The 19,603-nt window shown below is 50.8% G+C and overlaps 1 protein-coding gene across 1 annotated transcript; it reads right to left on the reverse strand.

The window, feature by feature from the left end:
* Positions 1-470: 470 nt before the first annotated feature.
* Positions 471-19,412, reverse strand: LSM12 (LSM12 homolog). The gene is made up of 5 exons (XM_026654816.2): positions 19,208-19,412; positions 16,387-16,520; positions 4,813-4,922; positions 2,913-3,039; positions 471-2,114 (listed from the first exon to the last, which is right to left on the reverse strand). The coding sequence occupies exons 1-5, from the start codon at positions 19,326-19,328 to the stop codon at positions 2,022-2,024; spliced, it is 585 nt and encodes a 194-aa protein (XP_026510601.1). The 5' UTR covers positions 19,329-19,412; the 3' UTR covers positions 471-2,021.
* Positions 19,413-19,603: the final 191 nt, after the last annotated feature.

Consider the following 19,603-nt stretch of genomic DNA (forward strand, 5'->3'; position numbering starts at 1 on the left):
AAGGAGATGTGACCCCCTCCTACCCGCTGGGCACATAGAGGCAGAGCCCATCTCTGTCACCCGCCCGAGACTGCACAAATGTGCCCATTCAACGCAGTGCCAAGCCGTCACCCCCCCTCCCCCATCCCTTCCCACAGCAGAAGGGGCACCATGCCGCAGCTCCAAAGGCACGGCTGGAAGCAGTCTCTGCTCTGTGCTTCACCTGGCCCTGCGTCAGTACCTACGCTGGGGACATTGTTCAAGTCCTGCACCCCGTTCTCCGGAGGCCTAGTCCCCTCCCCACAGGCTGCTGCGGGGGACTTGCCTTTCCAACAGAACAGCAAGGCAAGGCAGTCAATCGAAGGCCAGGGCAGTCCAACCCACAGAGGAGGGTCCTGTATGCTCGAGCCTGCACGCGCCCCTGCTCCGGCTCATTGCCGGGCAAGAGGCTGCAGGCAAACAAACCCACCACTGCAGACACTTTTGATGGTTAAAAAAATTTTGGGTTTTATTGTTTTGCCAAACAATACTAAAAAAATTTCCTTTTTTTTTTTTAAAGGCAGGGCTTGAATTATTTGATTTTGATCCATTTATTTAAAAAAAAGGGGAAGGGGGAAGATCATGGCAAAAAAAAAAATGATAATAATAAGAGACACTCCTGTAGCTTAGCCACACCCCTGCCTAGCTTCGGAGGAAGCCAGTTTCACAGGCTCCATAATCTGGCTTGCCGCAGAGCCGATGGCTGCAGTCACCCATGCAGCGTGGATCACCGCGTGACTGCCAGCTGGGTCGGGTACAGGACAGGGGAAGGGTTGGGATTGACAGAAGCCCGCGTGCTCTCTTAGCAAACGGAGCACAGTGCAGTACTGCTGGGCCAGACACCAGAGCTCTCTGCACGGGCACTCGGACGTATACAAACCGTGTCCCAGCTTGTAAGGATCCCAGGCGCACGCACGTCTGGAGCGAAAAGGGGATGAAGCACAAACGGGCTGCTATCCAAGATCATTTGGATAATTTTAACCTTGAAAAAGACAGAAGCCTACACACGATCTAACACGCACGGTATTCGGTGGCGTGAGCCAACGCGACGCAAGAGAAAGCCACCGTGTCGCCGGATCTGCCAGCCCACCGCGGACGAGAGACGGCTGTGCGGTACCGTCCCGTGGGAGGCAGGGAGGAGTAAATTAGCAGCACCATCCTGTGTTATTCCTAGCGCCTGTGTCTTCCCAGAGCGGGCCAACTGGCCTTCAGCACAGGACAGTAAGAAAGCAGTCAGAAGAGGTTTACGATTTAGGGAGCACCACCACCTCCTGGGGCTCTCCTGCCCTCCCAAATCCCCAGTCTTAACGGGTGTGAACTCTCCCGAATGTCACACGCAAAGCCACCAACTCTGCCAGGGCTGATTAGGGGTGGGGAGGGTTGTTTGCTTTTTCTTTTTTTGCCATGATCCCGGTGAAGAGAACTGCTAGAAGCAGAAAATATTTAAAGAACATTTTAATATATATATTCATATATATATTTAAAGATAAGAAAAATAAGACTAATTCAAGCCTTGCCCTGTGCAAACAAAATTAAAACAGGACCATGCCGGTGGCAGAAAGGCCCCGATTCAGTTAACACAGTCAGATTGTTATTTTTATTTTTATCAGGGTGTTGGGGGAAGAGCAGATTCTCCTACGTCGAAGGAGGGAGGGGAGAATGGTGGACCCCCCCTTTACAAAAATAAAAGGGGGGGGTGTTGTGTGGGGTGGCGGAAGAAGAAAAGAAGTCAAAAATAAAACTAACAAAGTCTGACTGTCCTAGGAGAAAACATGGCGGACAAAAAGAAAGGTTGTTAGTCAAGTAATGGATGATCTTTTAAATTATTCTCTTTTTTTTGTTTTAAAGTCTAAAGTTTGGAAGTGGTGAGCTCCCTGTTAAAGAGCTCCCGGGAAATAAAATATAACCCTGGCCCTCCCCCGCCCCAGTCTCCTTTGAAGAAATCATGTCGGCTTCTGCTGGATCTTGGAAGAGTGCCCCTGGTGATCGGAAGGGGGCAGGGCTCAGGATGACAGGGTGGCGTCCTTCTGTGTTTGCTGTGCTTGTGAACCTTGCATTACCTTTTGGCTTTCCACATCTCTAAAATGTTTCTCAACCTGGCCAAGGGGAAGAGAAAAAAGGAGAAGATGGCTCAACATTGCTGGGTTTTAACTGTACCATTTCACATGGCGTGCAAAAAGGGGTGATCGGGTCTCGTGGGTGCCACCAGACGGGGAAGGTGCAGGGCACATGCGCGCAAGTGGTCCCTGGTGACCAGAAGCAATCGTTGTGACCAGCATCGTGGGATTTGCAACAGCTGGGATGGGGATTATGGGCACATGCTCCATCTCCTCCAGCCTGGTGGATGGAGACGGCCAAACTCAATAGCTGCATTTGTCCTACACGTTGGTCTGCAAGGAGGCAGACTCAGGCACAGGCAGTATGGGATGGCAAGGCCAAGTCTTAGACTCTTCCCCAGAGAATGGTCTATGGGGCCTGGGGACGAGTGCCAGGGAGATCACATCTCCCCAGTGGGTAAAACTTTAATATCAAACCCTTAACTCCTTCCCCAGCCTGACTGCTCCGGCAGTAAAACCGGGACGGGGACCGGAGAGCAGAGTCCAGTCTTGGAAGCGGCTTGGCTCCATAGTGAGGGGTTCCACAGGAAGTGGGTACAGGAGACACCAGGCCCCTTCAGTGGACCATAAGCAGACACCTTTTAAACTATTGCCTGCTTGATTCAAAACCCCACTGCAGGCACTGACAGGAACAGTAGTTGCAACTACTGTTCGGCCATAATGCACCATTCCTCGTTGGGAGCAGACAGCGCGGAGCGGGGGAAAGGGGCCTTCCACAGGACCATAATGGGGTCCCACAGGTACCTACGTCGAGGGATTCACCCTCCCTCTACTCACTATTTTGCGTACGTGACTCAGGGCACTTCCCTCCTTGCCTTTACAGTTTTCCACTTGGTACGGAGGAGCAATAACAACGTCTTCCATCACCACTATGTTCTTCTCTTGCCATTTACAGTCTTTAATGCTGGGAGAGGCAGAAACAGGGCAGGATTTTACTAATACACCTCTACCCAGACAAAAAAATCTCACCGTGTTATAGGTGAGACAGCGTTATATCGAACTTGCTTTGGCCCCCCCTGTTCCTTGTTCCCTGACTGCCTCCTCCAGAGAACCCTGTCCCTAATCACCCCCAGGACCCCACCCCCTACCCAACCCCCCTGCTCCCTGTCCCCTAACTGCTCCCACCCCTATCCACACACCCTGCCCCCTGACAGGCACTCACCGGCAGCGGCGGGAAACGGAGCAACGTGGCCCCAGCCCGCTCCACTCCGCCACCTCCCAGCTGCGGCGCTCTGCTTCCCGCTGCCGGTGAATGCGGGGAGGTTGGGGAAAGGATGCCCCCCGTACTCACCTGCGGCGGGAAGCGGAGCACTGGGGCTGGAAGTTGGTGGAGTAGAGCGGGCTGGGGACGGGCTGCTCCGCTTCCGCCGCTGCCGGTGAGTGCGGGGGGGATCCCTTCCCCCAAGCCCCCTCCCCCGAGCGACACGGCTGGGGCCGGGGAAGCAGAGTGGACTGCTCCCGGCCCCCCGCTAATCCCTCGGGCCACTCTGGGACTGCAGGGCCCCCAAAATTGCCCCTCCACAGCTCCTGCCTCCTAGACCCTGGGGGGGAGCCCCTGACCACCCCCGAGACCCTCTGCTCCTTATCCAACCCCTCAGCCCCGGCCCGGCACCCTTAACACGCTGCTCAGAGCTTTACTGCATTCTATGCGAACCCGTGTTATATCGGGTCGCGTTATATCAGGGTAGAGGTGTACTGCCGTGCACTCACCCCATCCACTACTGCCCAGCAGCTCCAGAGCCCTAAGTCGCCCCCTCCCACCGCCAACCTCTCCTCTCACGTGGGTTTCAAAAAGGCCCTGTCAGTTCCCAACACTGGCTGTAGCAGCTCTGAAACCAGATCACTGCAGACAGGAGTGAGCCACTGCCCCGCCCTAATAAACCAGCTTTGGGGGCGTGGTTGGGCCAGCAGCCAGGACATCACTGAAGGCACAGCCGGCACCTCCAGGGAAGGATTACGGGAAGTGGCATCCTGATGAGAGATCCGTCTAGCGGCAAGAGGCGTACATCACTCAGAGCCGTTGTTGTGGGCTTGGAGTTACAACGTCGCCTCTCAGTGACAAGTCGCTCTGCCGGGTTGAGGTGCAAAGCCCTCCAGGAAGGGAGCACGTTCAGCGCGCGCTGAGGAACTGCAGATCTGATTGCGTTCCGAAGCGCGGGAGCTCTCCCATGTACCTGTAACACTAGACTGGGCTTTGGGGCTGGCACATCGGCGACTCAAACCCCTTGCACTGCAGCCCAATCGCTCACAAGGCCACAGGCTGCCAGGGTGAGGGTTGAAATGGCACAGCTCCAAGCCGTTAACAGCTCCAGCTGTAATTTAAGGAGGCTAGGCAGGGTTGAGACTCTCAGTCCCATGGGGCCATTTCCACCTACACTACATAGTGAGCGGACATGCAGCCTAGAAGAGCAGTTGGCAGCTTGGCCAGTCCATCAGCAGCAGACCAGAGTCCATGGAAGGCCAGACAGCACACAGGGCAATGGGAGAGGGGGGCCAGCCCAGAGGAGCCTGGAGGTCCTGTTACACGACTAGACGGAGACCACCAGCGAGAGGGAGGCTCTCGGAATCCGTCCTGGGAAGAGTTACCCCGCCCGCTAGAGAACACAGGCGCATGCACGTACCCGAGGGTGAAGGAAACAACAAAGACCTCCCAGCCACCCCCCAGCAGCCAACTTACGTCTTATGTATAGTCTGGAAAAGCTGCTGTCCCTCCAGAGAGACACCAGCACTAATTGCATACGCCTGGCTCATCTTCTCTTCCTTCTCCGTCCGCGCTTTGTTGGCAAGCTGGAGGGAGGGAAACAAAGACCCGGAGCGTTATTGATTTTTGACCACAAACAGCAGAGTCCCGAGAGGGAGAGGCAAAGAGAAATTAAGACTGGCCGGCCTGCATTTGACAGAGGTGAATCCTGCCGGTGAAACTGTTTGCATAAAGGCAACCAGTTACAGAAATAAAACCTGGTACATGCCTTACTGAAGTAAACACAGGGGAAATTAAATGCAGCAACGGCAGGGCTCCAGCAGAAAGACTTCAAGACCATGCTAGTGCAAGCAACAATGCTCTAGCCCAGAGTTCAGATAGGCACTGGGCTCCTGACTGGTCCAAGTATAAAGCTCACTTAGGTTGTAAGCTCTCTGGGGCAGGGACCGTCTCCTCTCATGTGGCTGGCACATCTGAAGCTCCATGCATTCCTCCCTGGATTCAGCCCCACTACAAATAGTTCTGACTAGTCATAGGAGATGTAGTCCTAGTCTCATCGCTTACATTCTGTTTTACAGCTCAGCATTATCCACTCTGCCACTGCAGCCGTAAATCCAATCAGCTGCAGGCAGGGAGCTATAAACAAGCTTTCTGCTGCCCGACCTTGGATCATTTAAGTAACTGCCAGGTTTGTGAGACGGTGCCACACGGGCATCTCTGAAGAACCAAGACCTCTGGCCACCTTCGATTGTCACCTCTATGGGGCAAGGCCCATCTTTTGTTGCGTGTTCGCACGGCGCGTTGGGGGCCTGGTCCAGGACTGTCCCTTCCAGGCATGACAGTAACACAGATAATACACACTTGCCCGCTCCCTGAGCCAAGCTGGGCTTTTGGGGGGCAGATGAGTAAGATACAAGTTATTTTCACTGAGTTGTCCTGGTAACAGCAAGATGAGTTTTATTATCATAGTGCCTGGAGGCTGCAGCCAGGATCAGGGTCCCATTGGGCCGGGCACTATGCAGAGCTAATGTAAGAGTCCCTGCCTCACGGTGCTCACAGTCTAGTAGCTTCTGTGCTGGGGGGGGAAAAAAAAACATTTTCATGATCATTTTGCAAGCCCGAGTTACAGGTTCCCAGACACTGCCAGCCATCAGTACCTCTCAGGCCTGACAGGGAACCTCCAAGGGCAAGTCTTCCAGCCCATTCAGTGCTTGGCCTCTCAGAGGAGATGGCCAACAAGCCCCACCCAAAACCGTGACACAGATGTCTACCAACTAGGTATGGGACAGACTGCCAACTCACTTGATGCAAGTCACAGAACAGCCAGGTAGTAGCAGCTTGTTTGATCAGGGCTGGATTTGGACTAGCGAGACAAGCAAGAGGCCGTTTCCATCCCACAGAGAAAGCCTCCTGGGAAAAAGTGTATGATGCCCGCTTGCATCAGGTCCTGCACTGGAAGTTAAGTACTTTAAATGCTCATGCTATGCGTGTTTCCCACACGTTAAAAATGCATCTCTGCACTTTATGGTTTAGATCACAGGTTAAGTTAGTTTGATGGTAGCAAAAAGGAGAGGATGCAAACAGGCCTTTGCCCTTCTCATCCAAAGAACTTAAAGACCCTTATGTACCTGTGTATCTGCTTACCCTGCACTAGCCCAGACAGGGTTAAGCCCATGTTATTGACAGCGGAAGTCCCGCCTCCCTGACAAGACTGGGCATGCTCCAAGTGCTCTAGTAGTATAAAGGGAGGGAGCCCAGCTCATTCTGGGCTGGAAGCTGCAGGGGAAGGACCTGCCTGGGAAGCTCCGGCGGAGGGCCAGGTGGACCGCTTCAATTCCCGGTGCAATCTGCACCCCGGCGACTGGAGGAACCCTTGGAGACGACTGGCCCAGCCAAACACAGAGGACCAGACATCTCATGGGAAACCCCAGCACAGACTCTGGTAGAAAGTAAGCCAGGGAGGGTGATGGAGTGGTATCTCCCACCCGGGGAAACTCAGCATGTTTTGGTAGGACCCCCCGCTGAGTCAGTGGCAAGCCGTTACGCCACTGTTAGGGCCCTGGGTCAGGGTCCAGTGGAGTCGGGTGGGCCTGGGCCCCCCTACCGGGGCTGCCACACCCCATAAGGGGCTCCCCAATGCTATAGACTCTGGCCACTAGGCAGCGCTGCCCTGCGCCAAAGGGTTGCTTTATGGACTCTGGCCGTTAGGCCCCACTGCCCTGCATCAAAGGGCGGCTCTATAGACTAACCGCTAGGCCACACTGCCCTGCACGGAAGGGCTGCTTTATAGACTGACCGATAGGCCATGCTGCCCTGACCCTAGGGGCGTGGACCATCACACGACTTAAGTTTTAAAAAAAAGTCAGTCTAGTCTTTAAGGTGGTTTTAGTAACCACCTCTGCCCTAGAGTCCCCTGACAACTTTGGGGCTTTACAGTCACGTTTTCCTATTTTGTGCCCCTCATTTCTGTGCAAAGCGCACACACGCAGGAGAAATAGATTATATATACTGTGCTGTCAAATACACAGCAGCAGAACTGCCCGTCTCCTAATCTCAGAATCGTGGTCATTTCAGGTACAGGTCTGTCGCATCTTAGGCACATTTAACATGTGCGATTTCAGCTTTACACGGTCGGCAAAAACAAAAAGAGAAAAATAATTTAAATACTGTTTCTGTAGTGCGGGCGATTCCGCCCGCCATTACACTCAATGTAATTTTGACTATACGCGATTTTCGCTTTAGGCGCTGACTGCAGAACGTAACCCCAGCATAAGAAGAGACAGACCTGTATTAACAGCAGGTGGGTTATTGGGGTTATGAGGGCTTGTCTACACAGGGAACCAGACCAGTCACTATTCCAACATAGCTACTTCAGGACACACAATCCCACACACACACTCTGTGGACTCCATTCTAGAATAAGAGCAATTTCATTCTGGAATAGTTACGCCATTCACAAAGCAGAGTAATTATTCCAGAATACAGTGCCCACGTAGGGGGGTTTACTCCAGAGGCGCTAAGTGATACCAGAATAGTTATAGCCGAATAGTTTTTCCACAATAATTCTGCTGGTCAATTTCCCCATGTAGACAAGGCCTTAATGCTTGTGGAGAGATGGAAACCATCAAGTATTTCCTGCACTCTCTGCTCAGAAGTGGGGAGCTGGTCACAAAGCAGGACTATCCTCCCTCCGCTCAGGGTCATTCCCTTTTTTTAAAAAAAAAGCCCAACTGACCTCCAGCCCCATAGTCAACCTATGGGACCCAAACCAATCAGAGGTTGCTTTGCTACAAGGCCTTTTACAATGGCCAACTGCAATCGGCAATAACCCACTGCTATACTACCCAACTGTGTAGGGCACTGGCGTACTGTAAGCCCTGCAAACTCAAAGCCAACAGCTCTGACTAGAAGAGATCACTGCAGCGTTAGATGTGTGACCTAAAAGCTGCTCAACGTTTCTATGGAAAATGTGGTCATGAGGGGTATTTTAAGAAACAAACAGCAATGCAGTTTTAATCAGTTATGAGGGGGAAAAACCCTGTTACAAGAGGAAGTTTCCTTCCCTCTACGTCAAACTTCAATTATCAGAGTCAGAGGAGATCTGCAGAGCACAAAGCAGGCCCCCCACCCCCGCTCATCCGAGGGCTTGAATGAGTCCCTTTATCAGGTCCAGTTAAACCAGTAAACTAGGATACTTATGATCTCTCTAAAGCACGCTACAGCCGTGGTTCTCAACCAGGGGTCCGGGGCCCCCGGGGGGCTGCTAGCAGGTTTCAGGGGGGTCCACCAAGCAGGGCCAGTGTTAGACTCACTGGGGCCCAGGGCAGAAAGCTGAATCCCTATCGCATGGGGCTGATGCCCAGGGTCCTGAGCCCTGAAGCCGAAGCCTGAGCAACTTAGTTCTGCGCGGGCCCCTGTGGCATGGGGCCCCAGGCAATTGCCCTGTTTGCTACCCCTAATGCCAGTCCTGGCTTTTATATGCCAAAAACTAGTTGTGGCACAGGTGGGCCATGGAGTTTTTATAGCATGTGGGGGGGCCCTGAAAGAAAAAGGTTGAGAACCCCTGTGCTACAGCACAACACAAGCGGATAAAGCAAGCCAACACCCCGCTGAGAGGGATCCATTCCCAACGCATAGAACAGAGATGAAAGGGAGAAAGTTAACAGACTGTCAGCAGAATGCAGCTGCTTCTTTGCCATAAAGGAGAAAGCATCTCATGCCAGCTGATCCCTAGAAAGCATCTTCTATAGATACAAAGCCAACAGCCCATCTTCCCAAAGGCTCACCCCAACTATCCCAAGGAAAGTCACCGCGGATGAGCTAGAAATGGCACATTTCACACAGCTATGAGATGCATTATCAAGATTCTCTGCCCCCCTCTTCCCAGTGTGAAAATCCTAAGCCCCACACAGCAGGGGAACTTTGCTACAATTCTCAACACTAGCAAATGATTGATTTCCCCCCTCCCACCCACGGAGGGAGAAAATATCTAGCCAAAAAATAGCCGGTTGTGTCTTGTTTCGGTGCTTAGATGAATGAGACTCATTGGGACACTGTTCTGATTCCTTCTCATGTGCCTCTAATGCCTTTTACTGAAGAACTGTGAAGCTGTAACATCAAGAGAGGGTGGGGGGGAATCCTCTTGCTCATTAGCAATCCTTCTGGCTGCTGATTGGTGGTTTAGTTAAAGATCACTCAGAACTAATCTCACTTGGTAGCTTGATTAAGAGACTCATTTCAACCTAGTTTTCCCGTAACTTGCATCTAAGCAACAACCACGTTTCTATACGGCTGCTGGAAAACAGTTTCCCTGACGAGTGGAAGCAGAGATTTTTTTGCCTGAGAAGTGTTGCTTTAATGGGTTTCTTTAGCAAAGTGTGGTTGGTTCACCTCATCGTCAGCAGAGAGAATGCCCCTGGCGATCGTGGTTCTAGAAGCCGCTTACCCGCCTCATTTAAACAGGATGGTAGCTTGCATGGCCTCCCTCCAGGTGAAGGCTGGACCTGTAATACATCCCCCTCTGTAGCTGAGAGACTGGGTGTGACGAAGTGGGGGGTTTTCTTGTTTTCTGTGGGGTTTCAATGGTTTGCATGCAGAGGGGTGGGACTCAGTTTCCCTGGGTGTTACTGGTTTAACGAGGTGAGGGGAGAGGGAGTGTGTTTTGCAGAGGACCGGAGAGAGGACTTGGGGACCCAGACGATGGCCGGGAGGATGGATACCCCAGCGACCGGTGACCTGGCGACCCAGAGGCCCAGCTGAGGAGACGCAGCCGGTTCTGGCCAGTGGGAGGACAATGGGCTGCAGAGTGAGGACCCAGTGACCTAACCAGCCGGTTCCAGCCAGAGGGAGAAGCAGGAGAGGAGGCCCCGGTTTACGACCCTGTTTACCTGGAGGGAAGACAATGGACAGAGGCGGGGCCTGGGGCCGGGGATCTCAGATGCCCAGCTGGGAGCAGGGGGGCTCTGACACTGGGCAGCCAACGAAGAGTTCATTCTTATTGCACACAAGCAGCAGTTTATTCCCGGCTTCTTGTGTTTGACAAGACACTGCGAAGCGTTAAGCAGAAGAATCCTCTGCACTGAGAGCGCTGGATGCTCAGACAGGCTCTTTGTCCATTCGGGAGCTGACTTAGCTCAAAACAATGGCTACGTTGGATAAACGTTCCCTGTCCAATGGCCTGGCATGTAAGAGCACATGCAGGAGAGACCAGTCAGGTCTTAGCGGGGACCCTGCCTTTGCAAGAAAGGTAGCAACAATTACGCTGTAGGGAGCAAATCTCCTCAGTGAGGGACGGCTACAATGCATCCTACACAGCAGCCCGCAGCGTCAGAACCAAGTGGCCAGTCACACGCACTGCCAGACTGATTGAGGGAATGCCTCTGCTGGCGGAGAGCTCATATCCCTGTCTTCACATAACTAGACCCCCAGCCTGGAACACAAACACGGTAAATCAAAGCAAAGCACGTCTAAGACTTGTAGACAACATCCAAAGAATGCTTTAGGGATTCCTCCGCGCTAACTTAAACAGCGCTTTAGTCCACCTACAAATAAGGAGGGATCAAGGGGAAACACCTAGAACTCCAGCCCTCAGCTTGACCAGAGCAATGTACTTAGTCACGCGCTGAAGAATGAAACTAAGGGCAACAAACTCATTTACTGGTGTTCATTAATCCCACATATCAAGCTCCTAATCTGAAGGGTCCTTACAGAACAAGCATACGAGCTCATAGGATGTGCTTTATTACTTATCACTGCTAGCTACGGAAGAGAAAAATTAATTGCAGCTGCAAAAGCCTCGTTTACACGGTTTCCAATTCAAGCATTCAAAGCAGTTTCACTGCCAAATATACTCTGCTGTTCCAGCTCCCCCAGTCTCCAAAGAGCATCTGAACTTGCTACTATGAGCCTATTAAGCAGATTCAGCTATACACCTTGTGCAATAATTCTATGAATGGATGAGTCACTTCCCTTCCCTATTCACATATGTATGAATGATATGAATACGTGCAAGACTAGAAGAAAGTCACTGAGTTCCAATAAGCTGCCTGGTCACATTCCTCAGTCGTTGTCCCCCGAGACTCCTCCTGCCCCGCCCCCCCAGTACTAAATGGCAACTAAGTTAATTAGACAAACAGACCTGTTGCCGTCTTATCCCAAGAGGACCACTCCCAGTTCAGAGCTATACAGATGCAGAGTGACATCTCATTGCACAGGCTGAACCAGCTCACATTAGTAATGGTGTCAGTATAAACCAGCGGTCTAGTTACAACAGGCGAGGCAGACGCCAATCTCTAGCTAGCCTTTCACTGAAACGGACTTCGCTGTTTGCAGCCACGTCTCGGCCCCAGGAGCACGCTGAGCCACTGCGCCAGTCCCTGTGGCATCCGCTCTGCAGAGCCGTGCAGCCAGGGAAAAGGATTCTAGGAGGCATCTGAGGTTTACTGGTTGTATGCGGCTGAACACAGGAATCACAACAACAAAGCCCCAAAGCCATCTATTTTAAAGCCTCCCTTCACACCACTGTGTTAGTTTCTAGTGGAAATGCTACCTCCAATAAGTCTCCATCCAGGCCACGCACAGGCCATCTTGTGGCTACCTTCAAGCGTTATTCTAGCTCAGGGGTAGGCAACCTATGGCACGCGTGCCAAAGGCGGCACGTGAGCTGATTTTCAGTGGCACTCACACTGCCAGGGTCCTGGACACCGGTCCAGGGGGGCTCTGCAATTAAATTTAATTTTAAATGAAGCTTCTCAAACATTTTAAAAACCTTATTTACTTTACATACAACAATAGTTTAGTTATATTATAAACTTATAGAAAGAGACCTTCTAAAAACGTTAAAATGTATTACCGGCACGCGAAACCTTACATTAGAGTGAATAAATGAAGACTCGGCACATCACTTCTGAAAGGTTGCCGACCCCGGTTCTAGCTCTTTAAACTCATTCCTCAAGCCTTCAGCTTCCCAAGTGGACTGCCACCTCCTGGCTTGAACACACCAGCGAAATTAACACTAAATTAGTCAAAGGACGACATTCGCACCCGGAGTAATAATGTTTTGTTTCACAGTTCTCCTTTCTCTAACTCCTTTTCTTTGCTCCCAAGGCCATAGATTGAAGAGTCCCCAATTCAGATCCCTTCCAGAACATCTCCCTGGTTTGCCCACCACTGCAACCACAAAGTTGTCTTCGTTCAGCCACATCTTGACCAAACATTCTCATCATCTACCTATCTTAATTCCTGGCAATTCCCTTTTATAATATTTTACAGCCCAGTCCTGTGGGCATCCCAAATACCACAGCTAGACTTTCACTGCAGGAAGCATAAGCATATCACCCTCTCTCCATCCTGCCTTCTAGCAGCATATCCATTTACCAGTCCTATTCACAGTTCCCTCCTGGTTTTCAAGTTTCATCTTAACTAAAGTTTTTTCTCCACTTTCCCTGCCTGCTCACTCTGCTCATCTCAGCTCCCCTTCCCAGAGCAGAGCTCTTTCATTTGTGCTGTATCCAGGATTTCTTCACGCTGCCTTAGACTTCCCCCTGCAACTGATACTCCAACATCCATTCCCCTGTCCCTCATTCTTCCATTCACACCTGGGCCTGGTGTAGACGAATACTTTCTTTGCTGTTTTAAATGGCAGCTCTCTATTTCCATCTTCATACATCATTCCCCCTCTTCCTATATGAAATCTGTACTCAGTTGAGATCTTCTCTACATCCCCTAGTAGCATGATTTCCTTCCTCTGACACTACAGCTAGCAGTTTGCACTATTTTCCAGTCCTGAAGCATCCACACAACACCCTACACACCATCCTTTGGAAGAGGAGTTTTGTAAATGCAAGAGGTATGAAATGCTGCAGTTGTCTCAATCAGGCAATTTTTTTTTTTTTTTTTTTTTAATTATGGGAATACAGACAGATTTCTGGACACTTGAAATTGCCAGTGGAAGTACAATTTGATTTGGGTTTCTTGCACTGAAGAATTTCTATAGAGCCTGCCTGCCAGCAAAATAACTAACCAAATGTTTTTAATTAAATAAAAGTTTGTTAGTTAATACACTTTTAAATGTGTTATGCATACATTGATTTCCCCCCCCCCCCCATAGCCATGTAAGGCCTGTACGTCTATTACACCTAACTAGCAGCATTTAAAGTTACAGCAGTTGATGCAGCTACAAGGTGTAATTACATCTCTACAGTAATTGGGTCATTTGATACCTTGCCAACATGATAATCCATCAATAAGCAAAAGGAAACTCACATAAGCCACAGACAATGCCACAAAAGGAGGACACTTATGTTTAGGGACAAAGCCTGTGGTTCCTAGGTACTGTACCATGTTACCTTACTGTGGATGGCTTATATAGTGCAGGTTTGATGCTATACTGCGAACTCCACCCATCACAAATACTATCCTGTCTGTTAGAATTCATCACCGTCTGGGTCAGAGATGGGGTTTTTGTTGTGTTTTTTTTTTTAAATAAACAGGAGGTCTGCCTTATCGCCCCTAAAAACTTCCTTAAAGATTGCAGCCATACCCTGCTTAAGATTGCTTCCCTCGACTGCATTTCTTGCCCTGAAACCTCCTTCCACTTTAAAATGAATCGAACAACAAAGCCAAACCCCAAATTTACCTTGAAGCTTCCAAATCTCTCATTTTGACCGCTTGCCCTCCGATTTTAGCTCGAAAGAATGCTAACTCCCCAAAGTCCCATCAAGCTGAGTCAGCCCTGCCAGAAACTGTGTCCATTCCCTCCCTCCCTAAGAGGACACTGAAATGCAGCTGAAGGATGTATTTGTCTACCACGCAGTTACTGGCTAAAGCCTTTCTCCAACACTCCAGTGTGCCATTAGAAGACCAGCACTGATCATGCAAAACCCTAAGCTACACCTTCCCCACACCGCTCTGTTTTCCCAGCCCAGTTGGCTAGGGCATTTAGCACACGACATCCAACTCATTTGACTGCACAAGATAATTTCCCTTTCCGTTTCTCAGACAGCACCTCCCGAAAACCAGAAATGATCTATTTTAGAGGGGAAGTTACATTCAAGTTACACAGAGATCCCTGAGATACAACTGACTACTCCATGTCTTTCAAGGCTTCTGTGTCTTCCCACCATAGGAACTCTGACCTGCTCACAAGAGCAGGAAAACTCCAATGGATGGGAATCCATTGGAGACTGACTAAAGCAAGGGCACACAGCAAACATGGGCTGGAAGGGTGACAGCTTAAGTATTAACCTGCCCGTAGCCACTTCTATCCATTAGCATCACCTCCAAAATGGGAAGCAAATACAAGCTGTTTTGACCTGTGATTTTGTAGCCAATAACATCAGTCCTTGATTACACCACCTACCAAAGAAAACCTGGATGCTGCAGGTAGCAGTGATGGGAGACTCAGCGGATGGCAAGCTCTGTGAGCAATGAATGCACAACCCTAGATTAGCACTGTAAGGAGACAGCACTACCAAGCAAGTTATTTTTTGGCTGAGAGATCCTGACCGCTTGTGGTCACCGAAGAGCCTGCTGCACTTTATATAAGACTATGGGTGTTAGCCCTAGTGTCCTGGCTAAATTCCAGCTCAGGTGATTGTAATCCATCTACCTAGATTTCCACTGCACTTAAGACACAGGAAAGTTACTCTTCACTTCCTGCTTTGTTGCAAGGGCAGCACTGTGTCATTTTCTACTGCTGAGATACCGGGGCTTCAGCAGGAAGCAGAGGGATCTACACAGCTGCAGTTTTTCTAGAAGAAGAGATGCTAACAGAACAGTAAAACATTAGTCACTGAGGTACTGAATGCAGGAAGCCTTCGGTCACTGCCACTTCACACACACCTTTAATATTCAGATGCCATCATACCATTATTAGGCCTGGTCTACACTTAAAAGTTAGGCAGACGTAGTTACAGCACTCAGGATCTGAAAAATCCACACCCAAACACCGTAGCTATGCAGACCTAACCCCCAGCATAGATGCAGCTAGGTGGATGGTAAGAATGCTTCTGTCAACATAGCTACAGTTGCTCAGGGAGGTGGCGCTCCTACAGCAACAGAAAACCCTCTTCTGCATAGTTGGAAAGGTCTACACCATAGGTGTTACAGTGGCTTAGTACAGTGCTGCCGCTGTGGTGTCCATAATGTAGACATGGCCTTAGGCTCATAGGTCCGTATAGCCTATAAGCCTTGCTTGAGTCCAGTCACAACACAGTAAAACCCTGACAGAGTGGGGTCTTATGATGCAGAGTGGCCAACACCATGGTCCCAAATTGCACCTACAGCACTTTAGACGCCAAGGCTGTGGCACACTTCAGGATGATTAAGCCACAGAGCCAGTCTCCATGACAAGGCCATGTTGAAATCAGGTCCAAAAGCCCCCTGGATTTTGACAACATCAACAGGACCAAAAAGTGTACACATATACAGTACTAACAGTCAACTACTGTCCAGCAACCTAGACAAGCCTGGTGATCAGCACTAAAATCATGGATGCCCTGGCTGAACAGCAAGTTGGACCCAAGACTTAAAAGAAGTTGGTCTCGTCAGTTTCCTTGTAAACTACATTAAGCAGAAGAAATGGACAATAATACATTCCTCCTCTAGCTCCATTCAGCCAGGTATGCTCCATACTATGCTTTGGCAAAACACATGCAGCTAATTAAGCATGGCCACAAGATTCCAGACCATCACATTTTCATCTGCACAATGAAGAACTCACTTGTCCATGGACTAGTTAACTTGGAAAAAAAACCCTCCACATTCTCTACTTTAGGCCTGAATGATGATCACTAAGTATAAAGATGGCCAGACTGCCCATTAACACAGAAACTTAAATGCACATCTAAGTGCTTCACAGTATACGGGGAACCAGAATAGCACCATGCACATGATTATTCTGATTTAAATTCATAAAAGCAATGTCAGCTAAGCAAACATCGTGCAAAGCAGGGTATTTTAACAGTAAGAAATGCAACTGATTTTCAGCTCTTCCTGTCAATCAAATCAAGTGTAAATCCATGAGCACACAAAAGGATAAAGGGTCCTTACCTTGCTAACATTGAGTGAAGCTAAAGGAGGAGGGGTTTCCGTGCGGTCATTAATTATTTCCACTTCTGAAACATACTGTAAGTTTACGAGCAGGATATCTGCGTGGTTGGGCTTTCCACTGGAAGAGGGACATTCTGGAGGAAAACAGCATTAAGGAAAACAAATCCAGGCAGACATACTTAACAAGTCTAAAAAGACGACTGGTAAGGAGGGCTATTTGATGGAGTTTAGAAAACAAGTCAATAGAAGAGTTAGATTTTCAGCAGATAATTTCTTCTACCACACTAAACCCTATAACAATGAAATGATTGGTCAGCAGTAAAAACCAGAAACAGTGCTAGCAACAACTATTTAAACTCAGCTGCTGCTAGCATGGTTTCCCTGACCATGGGACAGGATCTTTTCTTTTGCTAATAATTGTTATAACTACATTGTAGACAACCTAGGATGCTGTGTGATCTACAGCATGCTTTTCAGGGGTACATTCAACCTTGCCCATTCTAGTCAAGGAAACTTAGAGGGGTTCATATCATGATTTTGACTGTCATGGGGACAAGGCTTTGCTGATCAGCATGGATGTCAGTCAATAAACCTTTGCTTATCTACATGGAGAAACTGACCAAAATAAGGCCGTGGCAACACTTGAAACTCCAAAGCGCTGCTGCGGGAGCGCTCCCGCGGCAGTGCTTTGAAGTGCGAGTGTGGTCTCCCAGCTCTCCCAGCGCCGCAGGTACTCCACCTCCGCGAGGGGATTAGCTCCGAGCGCTGGGGCACTGTTTACATTGGCGCTTTATAGCGCTGTAACTTGCTGCGCTCAGGGGGGTGTTTTTTCACACCCCTGAGCGAGAAAGTTGCAGCGCTGTGAAGCGCCAATGTAGCCATAGCTATTGCCCTTTAATTTCATGCCTTATTCCAGAATTACTTCCTCATGTAGACAAACCTTAACAGACACATACTAGGTCTAGAGTCTCTACCAAGAACATTCCCTTACTGCAGATGCCACCTGATGCAACCTGAACATAAGTTACTCTATTAATGCTTTCACCTAGATAATAATCGGGTGACAAGCTCTAAAGATTCATATAAGAGACTTTCCCATTCATTACCACATTTTCAATAACATAAACCTTACATGCATTTGAGGTAGTTTGACACTTCTAGAATGACAGAAAAGTGTAAATTAGACACCAGTTTACCACCCCCAGAAAAACCTTTATAGAACTGACATTAATTCCTGCGCAATCTGTTCCTGATGAAGAGGGATAGTTAGTCCTCCTCTCCTTCATCTGTCTGCTAGAGTAAGCAGAGAAGAACATATCAAGGCAGAGAGAGATGGTGGGTTTATTAGTGTGAGGAGACTGCATTAGACATATGGCTCTACACTGCCTCTCCACTCCTAGGAGGGGAGGGAGACTGGCCTCATCCATATAAATGAGACACCTGCAGCTTAAGAGCAAAGAACAATCAGATCTCCCTCCCACCAGACTAAATGAATACTACAGCTGATATGAAACCCTCACCTGCAGAAACTCACATAAAAAGGGGAGAAACTTAGGAGAGAGAAAACTGGGGAAAGTACATCACTCCCCAGAGCACTGTGTCCAGATCACATCCTTTTCTCTGGAAAAGGATCAAAACCTGGCCCACAAGCTAGAGCATCTGACCCTACTTCTCAACCTCCCTTTGCTGTTCAAATCCACATTCTCATCAAACCCAGATAGCACTGCCTCCTCCATAAAGCCAGAAAGGGAGGAACCATTGTAACATCCCACAAAGCAACCTACTCAGTTTGCCTGCTCTTCCTTTTGAAGGGTTCAACACAGCACTCCCAAGGCCAGCTCAGACACTGTCCTGACATTGGCTAGCAGCACCCAGAGGTGGGGAGGTTGGAGACAGAGCTCGCACAGGCAGTGATATGGACTTTGATTCTGGAGTTTCTCTCTCTCTCACAGACCTGAGGCGCCTGAGCACACCGACCTTCGGGGCAGCTTGCAAAGCCTTTCCTGAGCATGTGGCGAGAGGCCTGCATGGCCTGTTTTAGGCTAACTTTTTAAGTGTGTCCAGAGACGAACGATGGGCTCATGTATTGCCAGTGTCTCCATTCCCCGCTTCTACCTCTATATACCCAGCAGTGGGCCACACAGAGAAGCAAGCACATATCCCTCTTTCTCCAAGCAATCTACCCAGAGCATCTACCTCTTGCCCTTACCCCCCCCCCCACACACACACACACACACAAACACGTGTCCCAAGGCAAGATCAGACTCAACCTCCCCCACCCAGCAGCTCCATTTTCCCTCCAAAGCCGGCCAGCATTGCCACCCCCAGCCTCTTCTCTCCCCCCACTATAGTGTCCCAGGTAGATCAGACACAACACCCCCCCACCCCATGCAATCCCCAGGGTAGATCACAGCCCCTCCCCCCCACCCCCAAAAATCAGCCACCCCCCTCCCCACACACCAGCCCCCCAACGCTGCTCTCCCCGCTCCGCCAGGCAACTCCCAGGCCGCAGCAGAGCCACAGGGGCCCCCAAACGGTGACCCCACCTGAGCAGGTTCCCTCCCTCCCCCCCGCCCGGCCCCCATCTAGGCCCGCTCCCAGCCGCGGGCTCTCCCCACCCCGGCCGGCCCGGCCCCCCTGGGCGCCGCAGGGCACCTGGCCCGGCAGCCCCGCTCCAGCTCTCCCCTCCGGGCCTCCCCCAGCCCCGCTCTCCTCAGCCCGGCCCGGCTTCCCCCCAGCCCGGTTCTCCCCTCCGGGCCTCCCCCGGCCCCGCGCTCCTCAGCCCGGCCCCGCTCGGCCCGGCCCGGCCCCGGTCGGATACTGAGCGCCAGCATCTTGCTGGGGTAGTCGAAGGCCACCACCTCGCCCTGCAGCCGCTGCTCCTGGCAGGTCCGGCACGACACCTGGCTCCCCACACTGAAGTACTCGCCCGGGGCCGCCATCTTGTCTCAGCAGCGGCCGCCGCGGCTCGGCTCGGCTCAGCCACCCAGCCACAGGGAGCCCCACGCCAGGCACGGGGGGGCGGGGCCACGGCCGGGGGAGGGAGGGGGGGCGCTGCCGCGTCGCCCCCGCGCAGGCGTCTGGCGTCACGACGCAAGGAGGCGGGGCCGGGGATAGGGAGAGGGTGGGGCCTGAGAGGCGGGGGAGGGGGAGGGGCGGAGCCGGCTAGGCGAGGTGGAAATGTGACCTGTGGGTGGGCGTGGCCAGGATAAGTGGG

The sequence above is a fragment of the Terrapene carolina genome, unplaced genomic scaffold (assembly GCF_002925995.2).
Source record: "Terrapene carolina triunguis isolate 2854851 unplaced genomic scaffold, T_m_triunguis-2.0 Scaffold193, whole genome shotgun sequence".
Classification (NCBI taxonomy): Eukaryota; Metazoa; Chordata; order Testudines; family Emydidae; genus Terrapene; species Terrapene triunguis.

Coding starts and splice junctions, on each gene's coding strand:
- LSM12 (XM_026654816.2), bottom strand. CDS start 19,328: ATGGCGGCCCCGGGCGAGTACTTCAGTGTGGGGAGCCAGGTGTCGTGC. Junction 16,521..19,207: donor CAGCAAGATGCTGGCGCTCA/GTATCCGACCGG, acceptor GTTTTCCTCCAG/AATGTCCCTCTTCCAGTGGA. Junction 3,040..4,812: donor TTCCAGACTATACATAAGAC/GTAAGTTGGCTG, acceptor TGCCTCTCCCAG/CATTAAAGACTGTAAATGGC.